Source organism: Colletotrichum chrysophilum (genome assembly GCF_026319265.1).
Source record: "Colletotrichum chrysophilum strain AFK26 chromosome Unknown scaffold_27, whole genome shotgun sequence".
Taxonomy (NCBI): domain Eukaryota; kingdom Fungi; phylum Ascomycota; class Sordariomycetes; order Glomerellales; family Glomerellaceae; genus Colletotrichum; species Colletotrichum chrysophilum.
The window spans coordinates 96,230-116,611 of NW_026517314.1; the positions used below are offsets into that span (position 1 = coordinate 96,230).

Consider the following 20,382-nt stretch of genomic DNA (forward strand, 5'->3'; position numbering starts at 1 on the left):
CAGCGTGGGATCCGGCATGGTTGCTGCAGGAATCTCTACCACCATCGTCGCCTTGGTATTTGTTGTGCTGCGAATCTTCACTAGAGCGCTTATTGTGCGGCGAAGCTTGGGAATCGATGATTGTAAGTACATCGGTCATTCGATTATGTCGTGAAAGCTGACATAAACTTCATATTTGATCATTGCTTCGATGATCATGAGCCTCGGGTTCTTGGCCACTGGCCTCAAGAGTACGTCCTGTAGATCAAAAACTGTTTCATGGTTTGACAGTTGCTGATATCTTCATTTCAGTGATTGAGCTTGGTGTAGGATCCCACTTTTGGCAGGTCAAATATGCCGACTATGATCCCGGGTTTCTGATTGTAAGTTGCGATGTCTACGTTTCTGCCGACCTCCAACTCTTGTCTGGTCTCCGAGCGCTCACTATGCTAACAGAATCCCGCAGTACGGCACTTGCACGACCATGACCTACTCCCTCACTGTTGTTCTGGCAAAACTGTCACTTCTGTTTCTCTACCTACGACTATGTCCTGACCAGAGCTTCCGTATCGTTGTCATGACGTTAATCGGAATCGTAACCGCATACTCGATCGCGTATCAGTTGCTCAGCCTGTTCGGTTGCCGCCCTGTTTATGCTTCATGGGACGCGGTGGCGTTGAAGACTGCGAGCTGTGTCGATAAGGAGACAGTCTACATGGTTCTCAGTATCGCCAACATTATTATGGATATCGTTATCCTTATGCTGCCGTTGAAGATTGTCATCCCTCTTCAAATGGCGAGGCGGCAGAAAGCGTCGGTAATTCTGCTGTTCGCAACTGGAACGTTGTGAGTTCTTCCCGCAGTCGCTTGCACCAAATCCCAACTTCACAGAGGTCCTATTATTTCCGTGGATTTCTCACTTACAGACACACGGGCGGGATGTTGCAATGCCATAGACTATTGGTGTTGCACACCTCGTCCCGTCATCATCTGAACAGATAGTGAGATATCCACGCAGATAACGAAGACTTGTAACAATGACTCAGAGCAGCTGACTTGACATTACTGTAGTGTCTGTGCCGCAGCAATCAAGCGTACCATAATTCTTCCTCCTTTGATGAAGAGTCTGGACTATAGCTGGGACGTTGCCGAACAGTTCAACTGGTCCTTTGTCGAAGCCAACGCTGGCACAGTATGCGCGTCTGTGCCGGGTCTCAAGCCGTTCTTCATGCGGTACCTCCCTAGCTTCATTTCCTCGCGTATTACAGGTTCCAGCAACAGGACTGGCATAAAGTCTCTCCCTTACAACACTGTCATTGAGAACAACAAGAAGCGAAGAAATATGCAATCCGAATCTTACGAGCTCCAGTCTCAGGAAGACATATCTGAGGGAGGTTCGGGGAAGGTGGACGATGAGACAAAATTGTGGTCAGGACGTGTTCTCCGCAAGGATGCTACGAATCATCGAGAGATCGTCATACAATCAGGAGGTATGAGGGGGGGGGAGACAGAGCACTCATATTGTTGGGGCCAAATTATCGAATGAAAGGAATAGAGACACCGATTCGTCGTTTGCCAATCTCTCCGTTGCCTTCGATGGCAGGGAAATCAACGTTACACACGAGACCGAGGTTTCTTACAGCAAGTGAGCGTCTTGGTGAATTCAACAGTTTGGGCTGATGGTCCTTAGCTCTATGTTTACAGTGCAATCCCAAGCCATTCGCAAGTATTAGCTTAACCTGATGAATGTCTTGACCATATCACTAAAAGCCAAGTCGTTGCGAGCAGTGTTGTCAAACATAGACAATCAGATTGAGAGGGACGTCTCCAGACTCAACAGTTAGCAATGGATTGACCGATTACAAGAAATTCTGTGCAGCAGAATCGAGGACAAAGATCAAACGAAGCTAACACTATCACAAATGCAGACCGTCAAGCGCTCAACCTCAAATAGGTATGTAGCTTTGCCGCTTCTCCTTGCCCGGGACCTCATTCTCATTCTCCTTGGGGTTCGTATGCTCTAAGTTTCTGACGTCTCATAGGCGGCTGCTTGCCACAATGAGGAAACGCTACTGAAGCCAGTCTTTTATTCGTTGGAGCACTAGTTGGCTTAGGTAGTGGGTGCAGCTGGATTGATCCCGGGCGACCTTCAATCAGTCGCTGCTTGACGGGAGTGTTAGATGTCTCATGCTGCCAGAACTTCTGGTAGTACTCTTTCCTCTGGTAGCAAAGCTCCTCGAAAAGATGACCGACATTCAATCCCCCTCGATGGCGAAATTCATTCAACGTCTTGCTCATCACCGGCGATAGTGAGTACCGTCCCCCGAAACTAGCCGTTCTCTCAAAACCTCTAGAGCACAAGATCTCTTTGATGAACCCACAGTTTTGCGGGAGAAATGGCTTGCGAGCCTTCCGGTTCTGAACGAATGCACCAGCATGACAACAGTCAAGCACGACGAGGACATCGCATGGCAAGTCGTAGATCTCTTCAACGATGTCCTGCCAGTGGATTTTGGACTTCTCACTAGAAAAGCTATTAGCTGGTATTTTCATGGATGGCAACATGTTCAGTAGGTTAGAATAACGGAAACAAACGCCTAGACGCGAAGTCGCATTATTCACTTACCCGCACAACACGAGATCATTTCCGTCGCCTTCGATGTTGCCGTGGCCATTGTAGCAGAGGAATCAGTATGTTTGCTTGTTTCCAGCTTTCAATGACGTCTTGCACTCGCGAATCTTTCCCAGAAGTCTCGTGGCTCGGTTGTGCGAAGGAATGGTAAACTGCTCCACTTCGTAGTTGTAGGCCCTGAAGGATTCCATCGGGTCTTCCATTTCTTGCTCGACGGTATGTGGACCATGCGCCAGGCGGACGAAGCCGGGGAAATCCCAGATCATGAATACGGCGCGCACCGCCTGGTACTTCCTTTGGCAACAAGAGGCATCATGTATTGCGAGGCTGTCATCTTCGTCGCCGTCTTCATCGCCGCCTGTGTCACTGTATTCGTCCCAATCCAGATCGCTCGTTGTCTCCAGACAAGACTCGTAATCCGACAATCCAGATGAGGCATAAGAAAGGGCATCCTCAAAATCATTGTCGGGATCATAGTCGCTGTCGGATTCGCGGTCAAATTGAGACACGATGGAGTCCAGCTCGCTGGCACCTGATTCGTCATCTTTTCTGTCTTCTGAACTTGCATCGGGCTCCCAGGAATGATCGATGATGGCAGAACTGCGTGTATAGACTGCCGGACCGTGAGCGTGGTTGCTCTTCAATACCACTCGCAAATTATGTCGTGAAGGGGGATCCACGTCAACCCATGTCCCCAGTAGAAACTCTACTAGCCGGGAACAAAACTGGCCCGCAAGCTGCTGTGTTGAGCGATCGGTGTTCTCGACTTGAAGAGACCGGATGGCGTTCTGGGCTGAAGAGCGGACGAATTAGCACCTGTGATTCAAAGAAGCCAAGATCTTACCAAATCGATCAATCCAAGCATCAGAGTGAAAACACTGTCCGAGCTGTTTCAGATTCGGATGGCTCATTCTAACACTAACTTCGCTCCGTCTCCACACTGGTAACATTGGACTTTGCTGGTATCTTCCAGGAGTAATATGCCACAGCATTCCATCATCGCTGTCTGCGCAACTGGAAAGAAGAACAGCGGAGTCTAACAAAAGGTGAAGACTGGCCTTTCTGCCTTGAAGAGAGGTACACCCGTGCACGCCTCTGGTGATGTAGACAGCTCGGGGGCGAGTCCCAGAAGTGGGTGCAAGGGTAGAAATCTTGCCCATGGCGGTGAACGATGCGTGCCGGTCACCTGAAGCGAATAGGTGCAAACTCTTCCCATCCGGTCGTGGGTTGTCCCATACTGACTGCGAGTGCGACACCTGTATATATGTTACAGTAGAAGTCTTTGGAGAAAGTTCGACTTTGAGCTAGATCGGGTGAAGTTTCTTCGAATTTGTGTCTTAGTTAGTTCCCGTACATGGTTTACGAACCACCTTACATACCCATGGCAAGAGCTAGAAGGACTGGAGTCATAAAGGAAGTCTTTACCAGCTGCTTCAAGTCAAACAAGCCCCCAGTCACTTTCATTTCTTATTCTGTGGTTTTCTGATTCGCAAGATAGTAACAATGTAGCTAGCTCGCGCAAGCAAGTGAAGAAAGTATAGAGGTTTCCAAAAGATGAATAGCAACTTTCCAAGGCCTGTTAACTTGGCATACATGAGTACAATTTCCTCGGATAATTACATCGTCTCTTATCTCAAGAACTGCTGTTACTCACGATGCCTCCTCTAAATACTGGATAATAAGGCGGAGCCACCCCCTTCAACTATGCGCCAAGTTTCTGTGAAACATAAATCACTATTTCATATTTGACATTACTAGAAGCTCTACAACATCCTGAAAATTCTATTCCGCAACTCTCGTCGCAGCACACATATCATCTGTTATTCTCGGGAATGCAAGAAAGGCTCTAGGCAAGGCTATTATCGCACACGATTCCTGACCCCTGCAGACACCTCCAGCACAAGCGCCATGATGTGTTAGTGCAAGTCAACTTTCAGACCTAACTTTGCATCAATCTCTGAGGATCGCAAAGAAAGATCCGTGAATTTGAGCTGCGAGTGCTAGCAAGATTGGCCATGAGTATACTCTTTCCTTGAGAAAATCCTAGTACTTTCTTCAGGTTGCAGATTGAGGTGAAATATGAATGACTCCCATCCAATTGTTTCATTGCCCGCCACGAAGACAAAGCTGCACTTGCGGGGTTACCTTTCTTCCATAATCATGTCTTTCAGTCTTCTCATGAGTACGGGAGATGCGTGACTTCCCAGAGCGCTCTTAGTACATCTGAGTAGCTAACTGAAAATTCATGAGCTCTATAAAACGCAACAAACAGTTGGCTGACTAAGATTGGCCCAGCTCCTGAAGCCGACCGCTAAGGTATCTTGTCTAGATTGATCTTTTCAGAGGCTTCAAAATCACGGATTTCATGCTCATCATCATTTTACACATTTGATTGTTGTCTAATTCTTATGATTAACAGCAATTAAGGGACTGATGATAGCTTTCAAGCGTTGAAAACAAAGTCGCTAACTACCTACCTTATCTATTTGACGTCCACAGGTCGACTTTTGGCGTTAAAGAGATCTCGGATGATGATTGGCTACCCGATTTGCAAACTGGGCTTTCACTGAGCAGGTCTGATTCGGCAAAATTCCCTGTTGATCAGCAGCACTAAAAGGCGTAGTCGCGGTCGTCAAATGGATGGGTATCAGCCGAAAAGTGGCTTTCCTGCATGATCCGGTTGCAGATTTCGGTGAGTCTGGGGTATCTGATTGGCTCACAATTTGGGTGCGACCCTGGGATTGACCAACCAGATACCCCTGTATTGACCGAGAATGAATCTATAAAGTCAGCGATACTCCCACCACCGTCCTCGAGTGAGCTTAACAGCTTCCCATTCAATTTCGAATCTTCTGCTGCTGCGAGCAACACTATCACGCACGCGCAGTCCAAGACTTGTTTCTACCATATTTTCCGCTCTTTCTACGACAAACCCTCCTCTGCACAGCTGAGCTTCGATTCACGGGTGGCTTGCCCATGGCCATGGTCCTTACTCAGCAAGCATTGCTATCGAGCTCCATGGTGGATTCCTTCACTGCAATACTTCGACTTGCTCCGATCGAAACCTCGAAGGCGAACCAAAGCTGCGAACGAACAACCGTCCACAGTCAGGCAAGCAAGGCAACCGAATCGTCCCTCCGAGGCAGATTTTCTCAGCAGCATCACGATTCAGATTTTCCGCCGCATGCCCCTGGGAACTTGATCGCGGCAAGGCAAAGAGTGGGGTCACCTTAGTCGGGCGACGACTAAGGCACGGGAAAACTGCATGCAACCCTCAGCCATGCAGCGTACGACACGTCACTCCCATCGCACTATCACCGTTGGATGGCATCAACTCGGACAAAAGCACCTGGATTGTTAACTTGAAACCAATAGTCGATGCCGTACGACACACCAGGGCCAACACGATCGACGATTTCCTTGATCCTTCCTCATTCTTCCATTTTGTCTCCAAGCTGCGGATGTCTATGCCGCACGGAACCAATCGGACAGCGATTGAACATCCCGTCACCGCTCTCTGCTCACGCCGAGCTGAGGTCGTCGGTACCGCGCATACCGAAGGCTAGACCGATGCTGGTCGGATCTCGTCAAATTCAAGCCGCCCTCAAGATGAGGCTGCCACCAAGCCGGGTTTAACGCTACAAGTTTGTACGTTGACGGCATGGAAGCCGGAGTATTCGAAATGTCACGATGTTAGTGCATTCGTGGCACTAATTTCCATCTCAAAATGGCTGAAAAGTCTGTTGCTGCCGTTTTTCTTTTCTTCCGGGGGCGGAGGCAAATTGCCCGCTGGCGACCGTGATCCGGTGCCACATTTGCCTTTACATGGCCGGAGCGGCGATCGGTGGTCGGCCCCGGGTCGGGACCGGGAACGGCGTGCCTCGCGTTTTCATACCAGTAAAGGTTAACTAAACGGTGGCTCATTCTCATCAGTCATGAGTGTCCGGGGATTGAAGCCGGGCAACACGGTGCCATTGTTGAGAAATAAAAACGTGTTGCGGTCGCTGCATGCTACCATTGTGACATAGAGGTCTACTTGCTACCCATGTCACCCCCTTGTTGTTGTCACTAACTCCGTCGCTGGATCACCCCCCGCAGGAGGATACGCTCTCACCACCGACATTTTCAACCAATCAACATCTCTTCGTGCAATTCTGGCAAAGCGAATGTGGGATATAGTTTCGCTTTTCTCAAAATGCGGCTGCCTCTGCAGGAAATGATACGAGCCGGCAAGCATTCTTGCACTTTCAAAGTCCAGGCCGGGCGTTCTTGCGGGGTACGGAAGATCTTCCCCTCGGACCCCTCGAACTCGATGCTACCTCGAGACGCTAGACATGAGCGGTTGTACGTCAAACACTTCCCCGCTGGTAATGAGGCGCTCCAAAGTACCGAGTCTTGAGCTGTTGGCGGGCTTGGCGGACTGTGGGAGATGGATTGATAAAGTCCTTGTGGGATTCGCGAGCTGCCTGGATTTTGAACCACGACTAAGGCATGACAAGCACCGGCCCTACACCTTTCACGTTGACCTCTGAGCCAAGGTTCCTGTCGAAGTTGGAACAAGAAACGACATAATAATCTTTCCCTTCAGCCATGAGCGCTCGCTCAGGACAATCAGCGAACACTGGGTACGATTGGGCAACTCTCTTCTCCGAACCGTCCGTGGGGAAAATGAACGAGACGTTTGACTGTTTATCCGCAGCCGCGATGCGACGAAGCCACCACACCCACCTACTTCTGACTCACAAGCGACTCTAGCAAAGCGCCGACAAGTCATATTCGAGCAACAAACTATGTCTGCTGACGGCAATACGCACCGAGTCGCCTACCGAACCGGCGCCTCCGCTGCCAAGTGTCAGAGTGTGGCGATAGCACACAAGGCAATCAAAGACTTCGACAAGGACTTCAACAATAGCAGACATGCCTGAGGTGTCTCGGTCAATCCACAGCGATATCAATCTGCCGGGTTACAGTCTCAGATGTGAACACAGTCTACAACGATTGCGTCGTTTACCAAATCGAGGTATGCGATGCAAGGCGCGGTTAAAAGCCTCTGACTTCATGCATCCCTTGTCTTACTGGCGGATGACCCCAAGGTTGCATCAGCGGAGCCAGCACTTGAATCAACGAACCGTACAACGAGGCGGCCGTTTTTACATGACGCGGTGGTATGGTGGCCATCACATTGACAGTCTGTCCTATCTTGATTCAGGAGGAGGATGTACATAGCGATGTATTAGCTACAACCCATTCAATGGGCGGGCCATGGCGACTGAATTGATCCATTACTTGAATCGAGGCCTTAGCCTGAAGTGATATTGATATCAAGCTACTGAAACTATGTCGCTTGTCGCATTGTATAACTGGCGCACGCAGCACTCTTCCCCCAAGCCTTCCTTCACGGGGGAACACGTCGGGCCCCAGAATGGTTATGTCTTTATCGTCACAGGCGATAACGCGGGCGTCGGCTACGAGCTGGTGAAGCTCCTTGATACCACAGGTGCCATTGTGTACATGGCATCGCGCTTCAAAGTAAGTGTCAAGAACGTCTGCCGCGCCTGGGGCTTCATGGGACTCATTGCAGTCCTTTGAAAGCCGTGGATGACTTGGGCATCACGTCCGTCGTGACTAATAGCCCTGAGCGACCAGGTGGCTGGGCAAAGACCTGTAATAGCGGCCGGTATAAGGGGCATTCGGGTCGCCCAGCTCATCGTACAGCTCGGTTCCGACAGCAATGTGCCAGACCTTGGCGTGCTCGCGCCCGACCTCCCCCGGATTCTCGGGCTCGGGAAAGCCACGCACGAGCTTGACGCAAGGGGAAGCCAGGGCGAGCTCATCGACCATGATGAAGAACTCGTACCTGGCGCCGCGGGGCACGTAGACCATTTCCTGCGGGTCGCTCTGGCTGGGCTTGAAGGGGAGCATGCCCTCGGACTCGACCCAGGTGCGGAAACGGCGCTGCAGGTCGGCGATGGAGATGTTGTCCAGGGAGGGGTCGTCGACGAAGATGAAGTCCATGTTTTGGAGGATTTCCGGGGCGGGGGAGTCGGCGATGCGTTTGCGGAGGTTGGAGAGGACGAGGGCCTTGAACTGGTCCCATTTGGAGGTTGACTCGGGGGAATAGGTTGTGCGGTAGATGACGAAGCCCCATTTCGGATAGCCGCAGTCGCGGATGTTGGTTTCGGGTGTTGGTTCGGGGAATTCGTCGTCGTCCGCTTTAAATATGTCGGAGCCCGAGTCTGAGGGTGGTGGGGAGGACATGGCGTGAGGGTGATGGTGACGGTGGTGATGATGATGAAGAAATGTAAGGGAAAATTTAGCAGGTGACGAAGCGATGGCTTGGGTCGGTAGTCGTCGGACAATGGTGATGTTGCTTGTTCGGAGGTGCTGGTTGACAATCCTAGGCAGTGAGCGCATGCTGGCTTTGGAGGATGCATGAGAGTATTTAATTCAGTGGACTTTGGGCTGGAACACTTACATGGCAACTACAGGCTACATGTAGTCTGTTTATCAAATGCAGTAGGGTGACACTGGCGGGCCGCCAAGGGCAGCTAACGGGCAGGGGAGAAACGAGATATTACATTAGGTAGGTAATAAATACATGTAGGCCACATTACATGATATGGTATGGTGACATTCGGCTCTCCCTGGAGCTCAGCTCCGATCAATATCATTAGACCCTGCAGTGTCGCAGATGATGCCATATACAATGTACCTACCAAACTGCCTAAGGGTAGGTAGGTCAGGCAGTTGGCAAGAAGAGTGAGTGCCAGCAGAGCAGGCGCGCGATTGGGGTTAAGGTTATCAATCTACCAGTATCTGGACACCTGGCAGCACGTGGCAGGGTAAGCCACCCATCTACCTGCCCACTAAGTCATCATCATCACTTTCAGTCAAAAACAAACCTCCTTCCCAACGCGATGATTATTACTTCTCTCCAATGCATCAATCCGTCCATCCATCCATCCATCCATCCATCCATCAATCAAGAAATCTCTTTCTACACAGTAAACTGTCTACTAGCCCGGCACCAACAACAGATAAACGTCTGGTACCATCACATCCCCTCTAAACGACACGCCAGTCTCCTACGGATCACTCTCGGAGCCAGCATGCTCACTCGGCCGGGTGCGTCCAGTTGGGAATGTCATTCTCAATCTCTTGCAGATCCGCCAATACCTCGGCCCTGTGCTGCGCGTTCAGGTTGTTGCGGCTGTTGTACACCCGCCTGACCTGCCGGATACGCGCCCGCGCCCATGTACGCGCAAACTCGGTCACCATGCGAAAGTACGACGGGTAGAACTCGTTCCACTGCGCCGACAGACCGCGCGCGTCCGGCAGGTTGAGCTCGAGCTGTTGCAGCTGCGCCAGGAACAGCGCTGCCCCGTTGTCGATGCTCGTCACCACGTCGTCGTCCCGCAGGTACCCGAACAGGGCCACCAGCTCGCGGAGCGGCGCCATGAACGACATGATGTCCGTCAGCGGCGAGTCGTTGCTACGGTCCACCGCGTCCCGGAGGAACCTTCCAAACAGGTTCGACCCCATCGGCGCGTTGAATATCTCCACACGGCCCTTGACCCCGTTGATGTTGTCCTGCAAGAACGTGAACTCGGTCGGGTGCGTCGTCGACCCGAGCGCCTCGTACAGCCGCCCCACCGGCCGCCGGATATCAGGAGAGTCGGGCGTCACCCGGGGCAAATTCGCCGGTAGCCCCGCCGGGTCGCCCCATATGTTCTGCCAGAAGTTCTGGTTGCCTACCCGCCGCGCCGTCGTAAGCCTCCCCTGCGGATGAGCCTGTCCCACCGTTGTGCCGTCTTCGCGTACGTATCCCGCCGGCCGAGCCGCCCACATCCGACCGTGCTCCGCCACTGAAGCGAATCGCCCTACAATGACCAGCGGAATCGTGTGCTCTACCTGCCCTCGGTCGGGAGGAGGCGCGTCGTTGTCCAGGTCAATGTCGAGCGCCTCGATCCCCGGGTCGCCGCAATGGTCCGACTGCGTCGCCCACCGACGGAGCACCCTCACCAAACCCTCCCGGAGCCTGCGCATGAGCTGTGATGGCGGAGGGTATGCGAGCGACTCTTGGAGAATGACGATGCCGAAGGACGCCAGCCACTTGTAATCGCGCTTGTTAAGGATCTGGAACTCGCCATCCTCCTGCCGAATCACGAGCGATACCCCGGGGCCCTTCTGAGCATTAGCCGCCTCGGCCAGAGCTACACCCGTCTCGCTGTCCTCATCGCGCGGCTCAATGTGGTTGCCCCAGTCGTCGCGGTTGGTCTGCGAGCAAAAGTTGTAGTCGAGCATGCACGAGTCGACTGTGCAGGTCAACGGCTTGGGCACCTCCACCCGGACCTTGCAGCAGAGCGCCTTCTCCCGGTCCCAGCTGCAGGCGTTGTACGAGTCACCGCTGGCGTGGCTGTCGATCTGCACCTCGTACAGGGGCTTGTTGTCCTTGTCCAGGGCCTTGCAGTTGCCGTCAACGCAGTCGGGCGAGGTGCCGCGCCACCCGCACTCGTACAGTCCCGTGTCCCGGGGGCAGCAGTAACTCTGCACGACGCTGAAGGGGCATGCTCCCGTCTTGGTCGCCACCTTCGTGTGCGTCGAGGAGCACTCATTGCTCTGGATGCTACAAACCAAATCAGCCCTATTCAGATGTGAAGCCATCACAGAGGCGGGGGGAACTCACCATCCCGTCCAATAGCAGTCCTTGACGATGCTCTTGAAGTTGGGGGCTTCGCAGCAGAGCACCTTGGACCCCCGCGCGCAGTTCTTGCGCGGCCACTTGGTGTCGGCCGAGGGAGAGCCTCCCCATTTGGAAGACACAACGGCAGTCTCGCCAGTGTGGCACTGCCCGTTGCAGTCACCCCAGACGCCACCGTCGTCGGGCGTGCCTCGCCAGGTGCACGAGCTTGTCGAGTCCCGGGGACAGCAGACCGGCATGCCCTTGCTGCTGTCTTCAGAGCCCTACAACACATACAAAAGTCAGCACGTCTGCCTCGCCAGTGGTACCCCTGTCAACAGCGTCACTTACGCATCCTTGCCTGTCGACGGCAACCAGGCTCTCGCCATTGGGGCAGGCAAAGTGTCCATCCTCTCTACAGCCGTCAGATTTGTACACGTAGCAGCCCTGTCCGTTCTCCAGCTTGATGGTCTCGATCAAGTTGGAGCTGGTCATCTCCAGAGCCTCGACTTTATCGGTGTTGATGTGCGCCACCTGGTGGCCCATCAGCCCGCTCATGGCCGTGAACTTGTCGTCGTCCGTGTCGACGGCCCAGATCATCGAACCGCCAAAGCCCATCTCGTTGGCCCACTTGAGCTTGAGCTTGAACGTGTCGGCATCGTCATACGAAATCCACTGGTTCTTGTCCCAGGTGATGTACTTGACCGCCGCCTCCTTGTCGAACACCGGCTCGAGGTCCGGGAACTTCTTCAGGATGGCCTGGATCTCGTAGTACATGAGGATGCCGGCCTCATTGGAGCAAGGGCCCTTCTTGGCACCGCCGGCGAATGGGCATCCAGGCTTGGTACAGCTGGAATCCGCAAGCTCAAAGGCGCGCCCATAGAAGCCATAGCCCAGGACGACCTGCTCAGGCTTCACGCCAACACGCCAGAGGAGCTGCGTGGCGAGCTTGATCTCCGTCAGATTAGTGTGTGCCTGCGCGATGGCCCCGATAGGGTTGTCCCGGTCCCAGGTACCGTGGAGGTCGTAGCTCATCAGGTTGGTCCAGTCGGCGTACTGCAACAGCCCGGGCATGTCGAACCAGCGCAGGTACCAGAAGGACGAGGGGATGGTGAATGTCAGGCCGAGCTTGCGGGACGACCGATCAAAAGTGTTGCGCAGCGTCTTCATCAGCAAGACGAAGTTAGGGGTATCCTCATCCCTGCCACCGCGGTCTCCAGCGCCGGGGTACTCCCAGTCGATGTCGAGGCCGTCGAAGCCGTACTTATCGAGGAACCTGACCACGCCGTCGGCGAACTTTTGACGGTTCGCCTGGGTGCTGGCAATCTCGCCGAACAGCGGCTGAGTGACGGTGCCGTTGTCGGAGAAGGTCCAGCCGCCGACGGCGACGTACACCTTGAGATTAGGGTTGTACTTTTTACTGTCTACGGTCACCTGCCATAGGTCATCCTCGTGCTTCATGTCCATGGTGACCATCTCGTAGGTCTCAGGCTCGATGAAGGTGAAGGCATAGTTGAGGTGGGTAAGCTCCTTGAGGGGCAGGTCCGAGGGCGACTTCTGGTTACACTTTGACTTGTAGCTCCAGGACTCGTAGTAGCCTATGACACGTTCCATGGCGGCGTCCTTGGGCGAGCCGCCCGGGGGCTGAGGCTCTAGGATGCAGTTAGACTGGCACCCCTCGGTGCAGAATTCGGAGGTAGTGCCGCAGAAGCCGTGTTCGCTGCAGCAGGCGTTGAGCTTGCAGGTCTGCCCCGGGTTCACGGCGTACTGGCCGCACTCGGCCTTGGCGTCGCAGTTGGACTGGCAGCCCGCGCCGCAGTAGGCAGGGGCATAGCCGCAGTTGCCCGAGGCGCCGCAACAGGCGCCGTTGGAGCAGGGGCGGCCTGGGCCGCAGGTATAGGGATCGTCGTCGAGACGCACAGCGAGGCCGAAGGGGGCCTCCGCGTCCGAGACGGACAGGTTGCCAGACGGAGCAGGGAAAGCGGAAGAGGTGGTGGCCTCGATGACGGGCTGAGCAGTTGAGTTGTCTGCCCTGGGACTCAGGTGAGCTAGCTCGACAGGAGCGCTCTCATGCCTGCTTCCGATATAAAAGGCAAGAAAGAAGAGAGGAATGAGCGAAGAGAGGGTAAAGAGAGTGGAGCGGCGGTCCCTAATGGATGATGCCATGGTTTCTGGGATGGATCGTGTCCCACGATAAGTAAGAAGTGAACGAACGTCGACCTCAGGAAAGAGTGTCAAAAGGTGAGCCGTCTGGGTGAGCCTGGTTTCAACGGGCATTGGCCGCCCTGGGGATGCGTGCTCTTAAGCTCAACTATCACGAAAGAGCCACGAACGATGTCGGCCGACGGTATTGTGGCTTGCTCGTCCCGAACCGCGAACTCCCAGCATTTCAGGGTCCTTCCATTTTCAGCTCACGCAGGGAATCATCCGACATTCTCTCTGGCTCGGACTCGAAGCGAATACTACCCTGGTCTGACGGAGTCTTACTTGGCAGTAGCTCGCCCGTCATTTGAGCGATATACGGATGTCTCGTGAGAATATCGCGCGCCCTCATTTAGGGCTCATGCCTTTCCGATAGAGGAAGCTCGATGAAAACTACCAGGAAGGATCATCATAGGGTGTCGACCCTCGTTAAATTGCACAGTTGCATGTGAGCTGCTGACGGGCGAATCTTGTGATGCTGTTCCTGGGCCACACAGCCTTGGCTGCATCAAGCGTTGCATCAAGCGTCAGCCTTGGCTGCATTTAGGCATCAGCCTCGTCGGGAACATCGCGGCGATTTTGGTTAAAAGTACGGATAGAGTTAAAGTTAGACTTAATAGGGTCAGCCCGAGGGCTGCGGGATGCAGGGGCAAGGCAAGACAGAGGCCCATCCCGGATGTGACCATGACCGGCCTTGTCAGCGTTGCTTGTCAGCGTTGCACCGAGGTGCGACCCATGAAAGCTTGCCAGGATAAGCTATTGATATGGGTTATGATCACATTCAAGCCTAGATCAGTCGCTTTCGAGGCCTCGTGATAATGAGAATAGGGGGACATACTATGGGATGAGGAAAAGGTCGGCAGGTGACGAAGGGATGTGGGCGGACATGTCATGTTCCGAGCTGGACTGGAATGGGCTTGTGATGGCAGAAGGCATCATGGTTCGTTTCCTGGGCCATCTCACTTCCCTCTTTATGGCGGCGTCGCCTGATCCCAGAAATTTCTCGTCGAGAACCCTCGCACCTTCGGGGTCTCATGCTCGTTATACAGCCCATCTTTACGTTCTTTTGACTCTTTGCTGTCTCCGTCGCTCGTTTTCCCCTTTCTCCACGATGGACCTGTCTCTTCGCTCGTGGGCTCTGCCCCTTGCGATTCACTTGCTTGCTCTCATGAACTTCGTCGACGCTCAACAGTTCACCGACGTGAAGCTGGGCTACGCCCACTACCCCGGGCTCAGCGAGAGCTGCTACCAAGCTCTCAACACGACGGTCCAGTCCTGTCCCGGCTTCCTGGCCACCCATGCCGCCGCCGTCCCCCGCCTCGAGTCCCAGATGCTGGAGGCCCTCTGCACACCGACCTGCCAGTCGTCCCTGGCTGCCGCCCGCCGGACCATCGCCTCGGACTGTGGCGCCGAGACCGACGTTGTCGAGTTTGACCGGGTCGTGTATCCCGCGACCTACATGGTCGACCGCATGATCCACGCCTATGATCTATCCTGCGCCCAGGATGGAAACACGGGCGTGTACTGCGACGAGGTGTACCTCGATAACCTGGCCAACGGCACCGCCGCCGGCCCTTGCTCCGGCTGCTCCCTCGGCACCGCCAAGGTCCTCCTCAACTCGCCCTTTGGCTTCGATGCAGAGTTCGCAGCCGACTTCAAGTCCCGCACGGCCAGCTGCGGCGCCGCCGGCTATGACTTCACCACGCCTGCCGCGTACGCCGTCACCACCAAGCCCGCGCCGACGTCCACGGACGGCCCGGCGTGCGCCTCGCCTTACACCGTCCAGCCGGGCGACACGTGCGACTCCATCGCCACGGCGCGCAAGGTGTCGACCAACGCAGTCATCAGGGCCGGCATCACCGGTCCCGGCTGCAGGAACCTCGTCCCAGGCACCCAGCTCTGCCTCCCCGAGGCGTGTACCCAGTACCGCGTCAAGTGGGACGACAGCTGCGAGGACATCCTCGAGGCCGTCCCCGGTCTCCAGGCCCAGCACCTCCTGACCTGGAACCCCAACATCAGCCCCCTCTGCACCAACCTCGATGACATAGTCGGGCACCTGATCTGCGTCAGTCCCCCGGGGAGGACACTGGCCGACGCCACCGCCGTCCCCTCCGGCCCGCCGACCACGACGCAGCCGCCAGCGACGGCAGTCCCGAGGCCCTCCAATGCCAAGGCCGAGTCAAACGAGCGATGCGCGGCGTGGTACGAGATCCGCACAGGCGACTACTGCCAGATGATCTCGATCAAGAACTCGGTCGAGCTCCGCGACTTCTTCTTCCTCAACCCGTCGGTCGACGACCCCGGCTGCGGGAACCTGTGGCTCAACACGTCCTACTGCGTCCAGCCCGTCGGCGACATCAACACCTACCCCTCCTACCCCTATTCCACCTCCCCGCCCTACACCCTCACGCCGCCCGACTACGTCACCACCACGCAGCCGGCTATCGAGACCGTGGCGCCCAGCGAGACGCCTGTCGTCGAGCACCCTCTCGCCTCCGGCTCTCGCGACGAGGCGGGCGGGTGTCGCGAATTTGTCGAGCACGTCGAAGTCCCCTTGCAGAAGGACCAGAGCCAGCAGCCCGACGTGCCGCAGCTGACCAAGAACATCAACGCCTGCGATTACGTCGTCGCGGCGCAGAGGATCACGATGGAGGATTTCATCGAGTGGAACCCGAGCCTGAGAAACGTGGATCCGTGTGTTTTGCAGCCCAACCTCCGATACTGCGGAGCGTACGGCAACACGACTGGTGAGATTATTCCTAAGAGCAATGAATTCCCCCCTTTTTGTGAAACGTATGCTAACACGAGAACACGTACGGCAGCCCCTGACACTTCGGACGGCAGTTGCCTCGACGTCGAGACCCCGGAGCCTGGCACCGTCGAGGGCTGCGCCTGCTTCACCAAGATCAGCGGCTTCAACGCCGGCAAGTTCCTGTGCGCGGACATTGCCGAGGACAGGAACATCACCGTGAGCGACCTGGTCAGGTGGAACACGTGGATCGGCGAGGAATCCGACTGCGACGCGGGTCTCTACGCCGACCTCGCCGAAGACGCGGAGCGCGGCGTCTGCGTCAGGGACACGGCCGGCTCGGGCACGCCGCCCACCGATCCCGTCGAGCCCCCCGGCCCGACGCAGCCCGGGATCGTCGAGGGATGCCGGAAGTACTATGTCGCCGCGTCCGGAGATGGGTGCTGGGCCATCGCCGACGCCAACGGCATCGACCTCGCCGACTTTTACGAGTGGAATCCTGCCCTCAACGGGGACTGCTCGGGATTGTGGCCGACGTACGCCTACTGCGTCCAAGGCCCTGCGTCTCCCGGCGGGTCGGAGCCGGTCGAGCCGCCTGGGCCCACGCAGGAGGGGATCACGCCCAGCTGCAAGAAGTACCACCTCGTCCAGTCTGGGGAGGGGTGCTGGGGCATTCAGCAGGAGTACGGCATTCCCGACTACGCGACGTTTGTCGAGTGGAACCCGGCGCTTGGGTCTGATTGCCAGAACTTGTGGCCTGATTATGCCGTCTGCGTTGGTGTTTAGGCGTCCTCGTCTGCTCCAAAGGCGCGTCTGAGATTGGATTGCTAAATATCGGGGGAGGGGGAGGGGGAGGTGTTTTTGGGACAATGCTATATTGACCGCAATCACGTCCTATCACGCTCGTGAGTCACACAGCGGCCATTCTTTGAGGTCTTCCGGCCTGATGTCCATCTCTGGAGCAGATTACTCTAATATAGCCCGCTATAATTTATTTCCGCCCACCACTCCATTGGTCTACCAGCGATGTTCCAATTCTTGATTCTGTGCTGTATGTTCCTGTGCAGCGTCGGGGCGGGGCCGGCACGGTTCGTTTGCAGCTTACTGTTATACTGCCAAGCACTCATGTCATCTTTGAAAAACGTGTTTCATTTCTTTAACTTACCATGGTTTAACTCTCTTTCTATTGCTATAACGGCCTAGTTCAGATCTCCCGTCTCCATGCTGCTACTGCAACTAGAACGCCGGGGCCATACCTTCTTCTCTGACTCACACCAACCCGAATGTCAGTGGTCAGACCGCCAGGTCGGCTAGAAGACATTAAAAGGGGCCGCTAGAAGAGTCATTTTAGATCAATATATGCCTGTTGGGGACGCTTGAGAGTGTACATACTAATACTAACATTTCCTTCCGAACTCCAACGTGCGATCCAAGAGATGCTCACGCTGCCAAGTGTTGCATCACTAACCCCAGGCTTAGCGTACAGGGTCATGTGAGAGTGAGAAGAGGTTTGTTTGAACGTCTCATCCCACAACTAGCTGTTTTGGTCAGGTATATCCAGATGCTTTGAGAATTTATGAAGGATTTTCGGTGTCTGCTGACAGTCACAGGCAAGATAATCCAAATGGGTGAGATATAGGGAGGTCATGAACGGGTGGCCAGATGCCTCACATAAATCCGACCAGCACCGTTCGTCTTCTTGGATCAGGATCTTCTTGGACCCAGTCATTCATCTAGCAAACATAAATTTGAATACATACATACATGCAATGGTTTCCAGTGTAAAGTTGTATGTGTACATCTGGCGTCTGGCTGGTCCTCCAATAGACCCCGTCATGTGATGGCTGCGCCGAAGGATCAATCGGCTGACTGAACCTGTTTCACAGCACTCAGCGCAAGATTGCTCGAAACAATCAGGCCGGTTTTCGAGCAGAGGATGGCACATGTACGAACATGAACTGCCAGTTATCTCTAGACACGACCTATCCCTCTGTCAAAACCGGAACTCTGAATGCGGTAGGGATGCTGCTCTAGAAAACTCAACCGCCCTATCACAAACGAAGTCCTAACCAGCCGCTTCGAGTGAAACACCTCATGACTTTCAGTCTGTGTTTCAAAATGTTTTCAATTTAAGCAGTTTGTGCCAAAGACATACAACAAATTGTATAGATTTCCCGAAGATGAGTTTCCTCCGTTGGTTGAAGGAAAAGTTAGAAGGGGAAAAGGACTCCGTTGGTTACCGCAGCGTATCATCATTGTGAAAATCGTAATTCGCAGGGAATCAAACAACTACGCGACCCATAGGCGCTTAGCCATCCCAGACCAGCGCTACAACTAATTCAGAGGAGCTCAGGTTCACAATCCACTGAAGTTTCAATGGACAAATTAGATCAACCATAGTACGAGTGAACACACCGTTGTTCATTGATTAATGACCTCGGCTACCCACGCCTGCTGATCGTTTTAACGAGAATATGTTCAAAATATCTCCCCAGCTTTAATTAGCTTCGGGGTAGCTCTTCATTATATCATGAAACCCCTCATTCTGTATTACACCTAAAACGATAGTTAGGTAGGTAGCCATCAACCATTGCCCACATGCGATCTCACTTAGCACACGCCCGATACAGACAATCACCCTAACCCTTGCCCACATGCGATGCGATCTCACTTAGCATACTATGAAAGTATTCCCCAATATAAATTCTAGTAATTATCTTGATCTAAGGCTTTACGCCATGCAACCATGCGGTGTGACTCTCAGCAAACTTTCAGTGAGGCGGAAATGGATGCACGACGAAATCTGCATTGAAAGCATTGATGCCCATTCCTGTCTTTTCATCTTGCAATTCATCGCGATAACCATCACCAACCTGAAATTTGAGACGCACGAACCAGTACATGTGCTTTCACTTCAAGGAGACCTTACTTCTCCCTTTCTGAACTGTAGAAAGAAGAACGTGTTGAACTGCTCAGTGAATATGAGTACTCGGTCGGCACAGTCAACCCACTCGAGGTAATCCTGCTGTCTCCTCTTTCTCTAAGTCTTAAAACGACATAAGAAATAAAATATCTAACTTGTCATCCACAGGGTCAATTCGGCAAACGCAGCCCACGCACACGATTCAGTCGAATCGCAGGCGACTCTGGCAAGACGCCGTCAAGTCGAGTTCGAAACACAAAGTCTTTCTTCCGAAGGCAATATGCATCGAGTCTCCTACCAGAACGGCGATGTTCTGGCCGCCAAGGACCAGGGTATTTCGAGAGCAAAAGCTGCGATTGAGTCGTTCCTCACAAACTTCGCGGGAACTAGCACTTGACCACCTTCATGGACGATGAACAACGACTCATATAGGAGGCGACGAATCGATGCCACTGCTGGAGCTCTAGAGGAGGCATCGTCAAGAGGGATAGTTGTGTTCCGTGGGTAATGGTCTCAGCATTGTCAGGCCTGGTGTCTAGTACTGCAGCGCACGGTCTGATAGGAAAATATCGGGTGGCAGAGAAAAATGTTGGCAAGATGACATTGTTCCTAGTGGTACGACATAGATAGCTGATGAGATCGACTGCATGACACCTTGCCAACCTAATGACAAGACTATTTCTCTGATCAACCCTGAATTTACGAACACCTATCATCGTGAATCTAATAGCGTTGATAAACAAACATGAAGAATTGTATGATAGAGCTTAATCAATCCTGTTTCTTTCCTTGATTTATCGTAGCCCGTACCTGGGCCTCTATCGCATGGTAAACATGGCCCCGTAAGCTATTGAACACTCCTGGAGGTTGATGTAGAAGAGTCTGTGATTCCAATGACTCCGGCTATGTGTGGAGCTCATCAGCCAGGCCACGGTCTCGGATAGCCGGGTTCCAGCTGGAAGTTGACATTTCATTGACCATTCCAGACGCCGCCGAGCACCCTTAGGGACGTTCATCGCTTGTTTATCTGTCCCATGATCGTTGCCACCTCAGTGTTGACTCTTGCTTGGCGCTGACAGGCAATCACATAGTGATCGTCTGTTTGGTAAGCGACGTGATACATGTTGCTTTCCTGAGACGTCGGTTGGTTCGTGTATGCTGACAGTCGCTGCTGCCTTAAAGTGCTCTGGGACCCCGTGGACGTGTGCGTGTGTGAT

The 20,382-nt window shown here is 54.0% G+C and overlaps 5 protein-coding genes across 5 annotated transcripts; 2 read left to right on the forward strand and 3 right to left on the reverse strand.

Annotated features, from left to right (window-relative positions):
* Nucleotides 1–196: 196 nt before the first annotated feature.
* Nucleotides 197–1,628, forward strand: COL26b_004439 (uncharacterized protein; the record flags this gene model as incomplete). Its single annotated transcript, XM_053177316.1, has 5 exons — nt 197–230; nt 292–362; nt 446–825; nt 1,051–1,469; nt 1,537–1,628. 5 exons carry the CDS (start codon nt 197–199, stop codon nt 1,626–1,628), a joined length of 996 nt encoding a protein of 331 aa, XP_053038675.1.
* Nucleotides 1,629–2,667: 1,039 nt separating this feature from the next.
* On the reverse strand, nt 2,668–3,476 carry COL26b_004440 (uncharacterized protein; the record flags this gene model as incomplete). The annotated part of the gene is made up of 2 exons (XM_053177317.1): nt 2,668–3,399; nt 3,456–3,476. 2 exons carry the CDS (start codon nt 3,474–3,476, stop codon nt 2,668–2,670), a joined length of 753 nt encoding a protein of 250 aa, XP_053038676.1.
* Nucleotides 3,477–8,236: 4,760 nt separating this feature from the next.
* COL26b_004441 (uncharacterized protein) lies at nt 8,237–8,869 on the reverse strand (the record flags this gene model as incomplete). Its single annotated transcript, XM_053177318.1, has 1 exon — nt 8,237–8,869. The coding sequence occupies one exon, from the start codon at nt 8,867–8,869 to the stop codon at nt 8,237–8,239; it is 633 nt and encodes a 210-aa protein (XP_053038677.1).
* An 855-nt stretch (nt 8,870–9,724) lies between these two features.
* Nucleotides 9,725–13,457, reverse strand: COL26b_004442 (uncharacterized protein; the record flags this gene model as incomplete). Its single annotated transcript, XM_053177319.1, has 3 exons — nt 9,725–11,237; nt 11,298–11,575; nt 11,643–13,457. The coding sequence occupies 3 exons, from the start codon at nt 13,455–13,457 to the stop codon at nt 9,725–9,727; spliced, it is 3,606 nt and encodes a 1,201-aa protein (XP_053038678.1).
* A 1,147-nt stretch (nt 13,458–14,604) lies between these two features.
* COL26b_004443 (uncharacterized protein) lies at nt 14,605–17,028 on the forward strand (the record flags this gene model as incomplete). Its single annotated transcript, XM_053177320.1, has 2 exons — nt 14,605–16,240; nt 16,316–17,028. The coding sequence occupies 2 exons, from the start codon at nt 14,605–14,607 to the stop codon at nt 17,026–17,028; spliced, it is 2,349 nt and encodes a 782-aa protein (XP_053038679.1).
* Between the last annotated feature and the right edge of the window lie 3,354 nt (nt 17,029–20,382).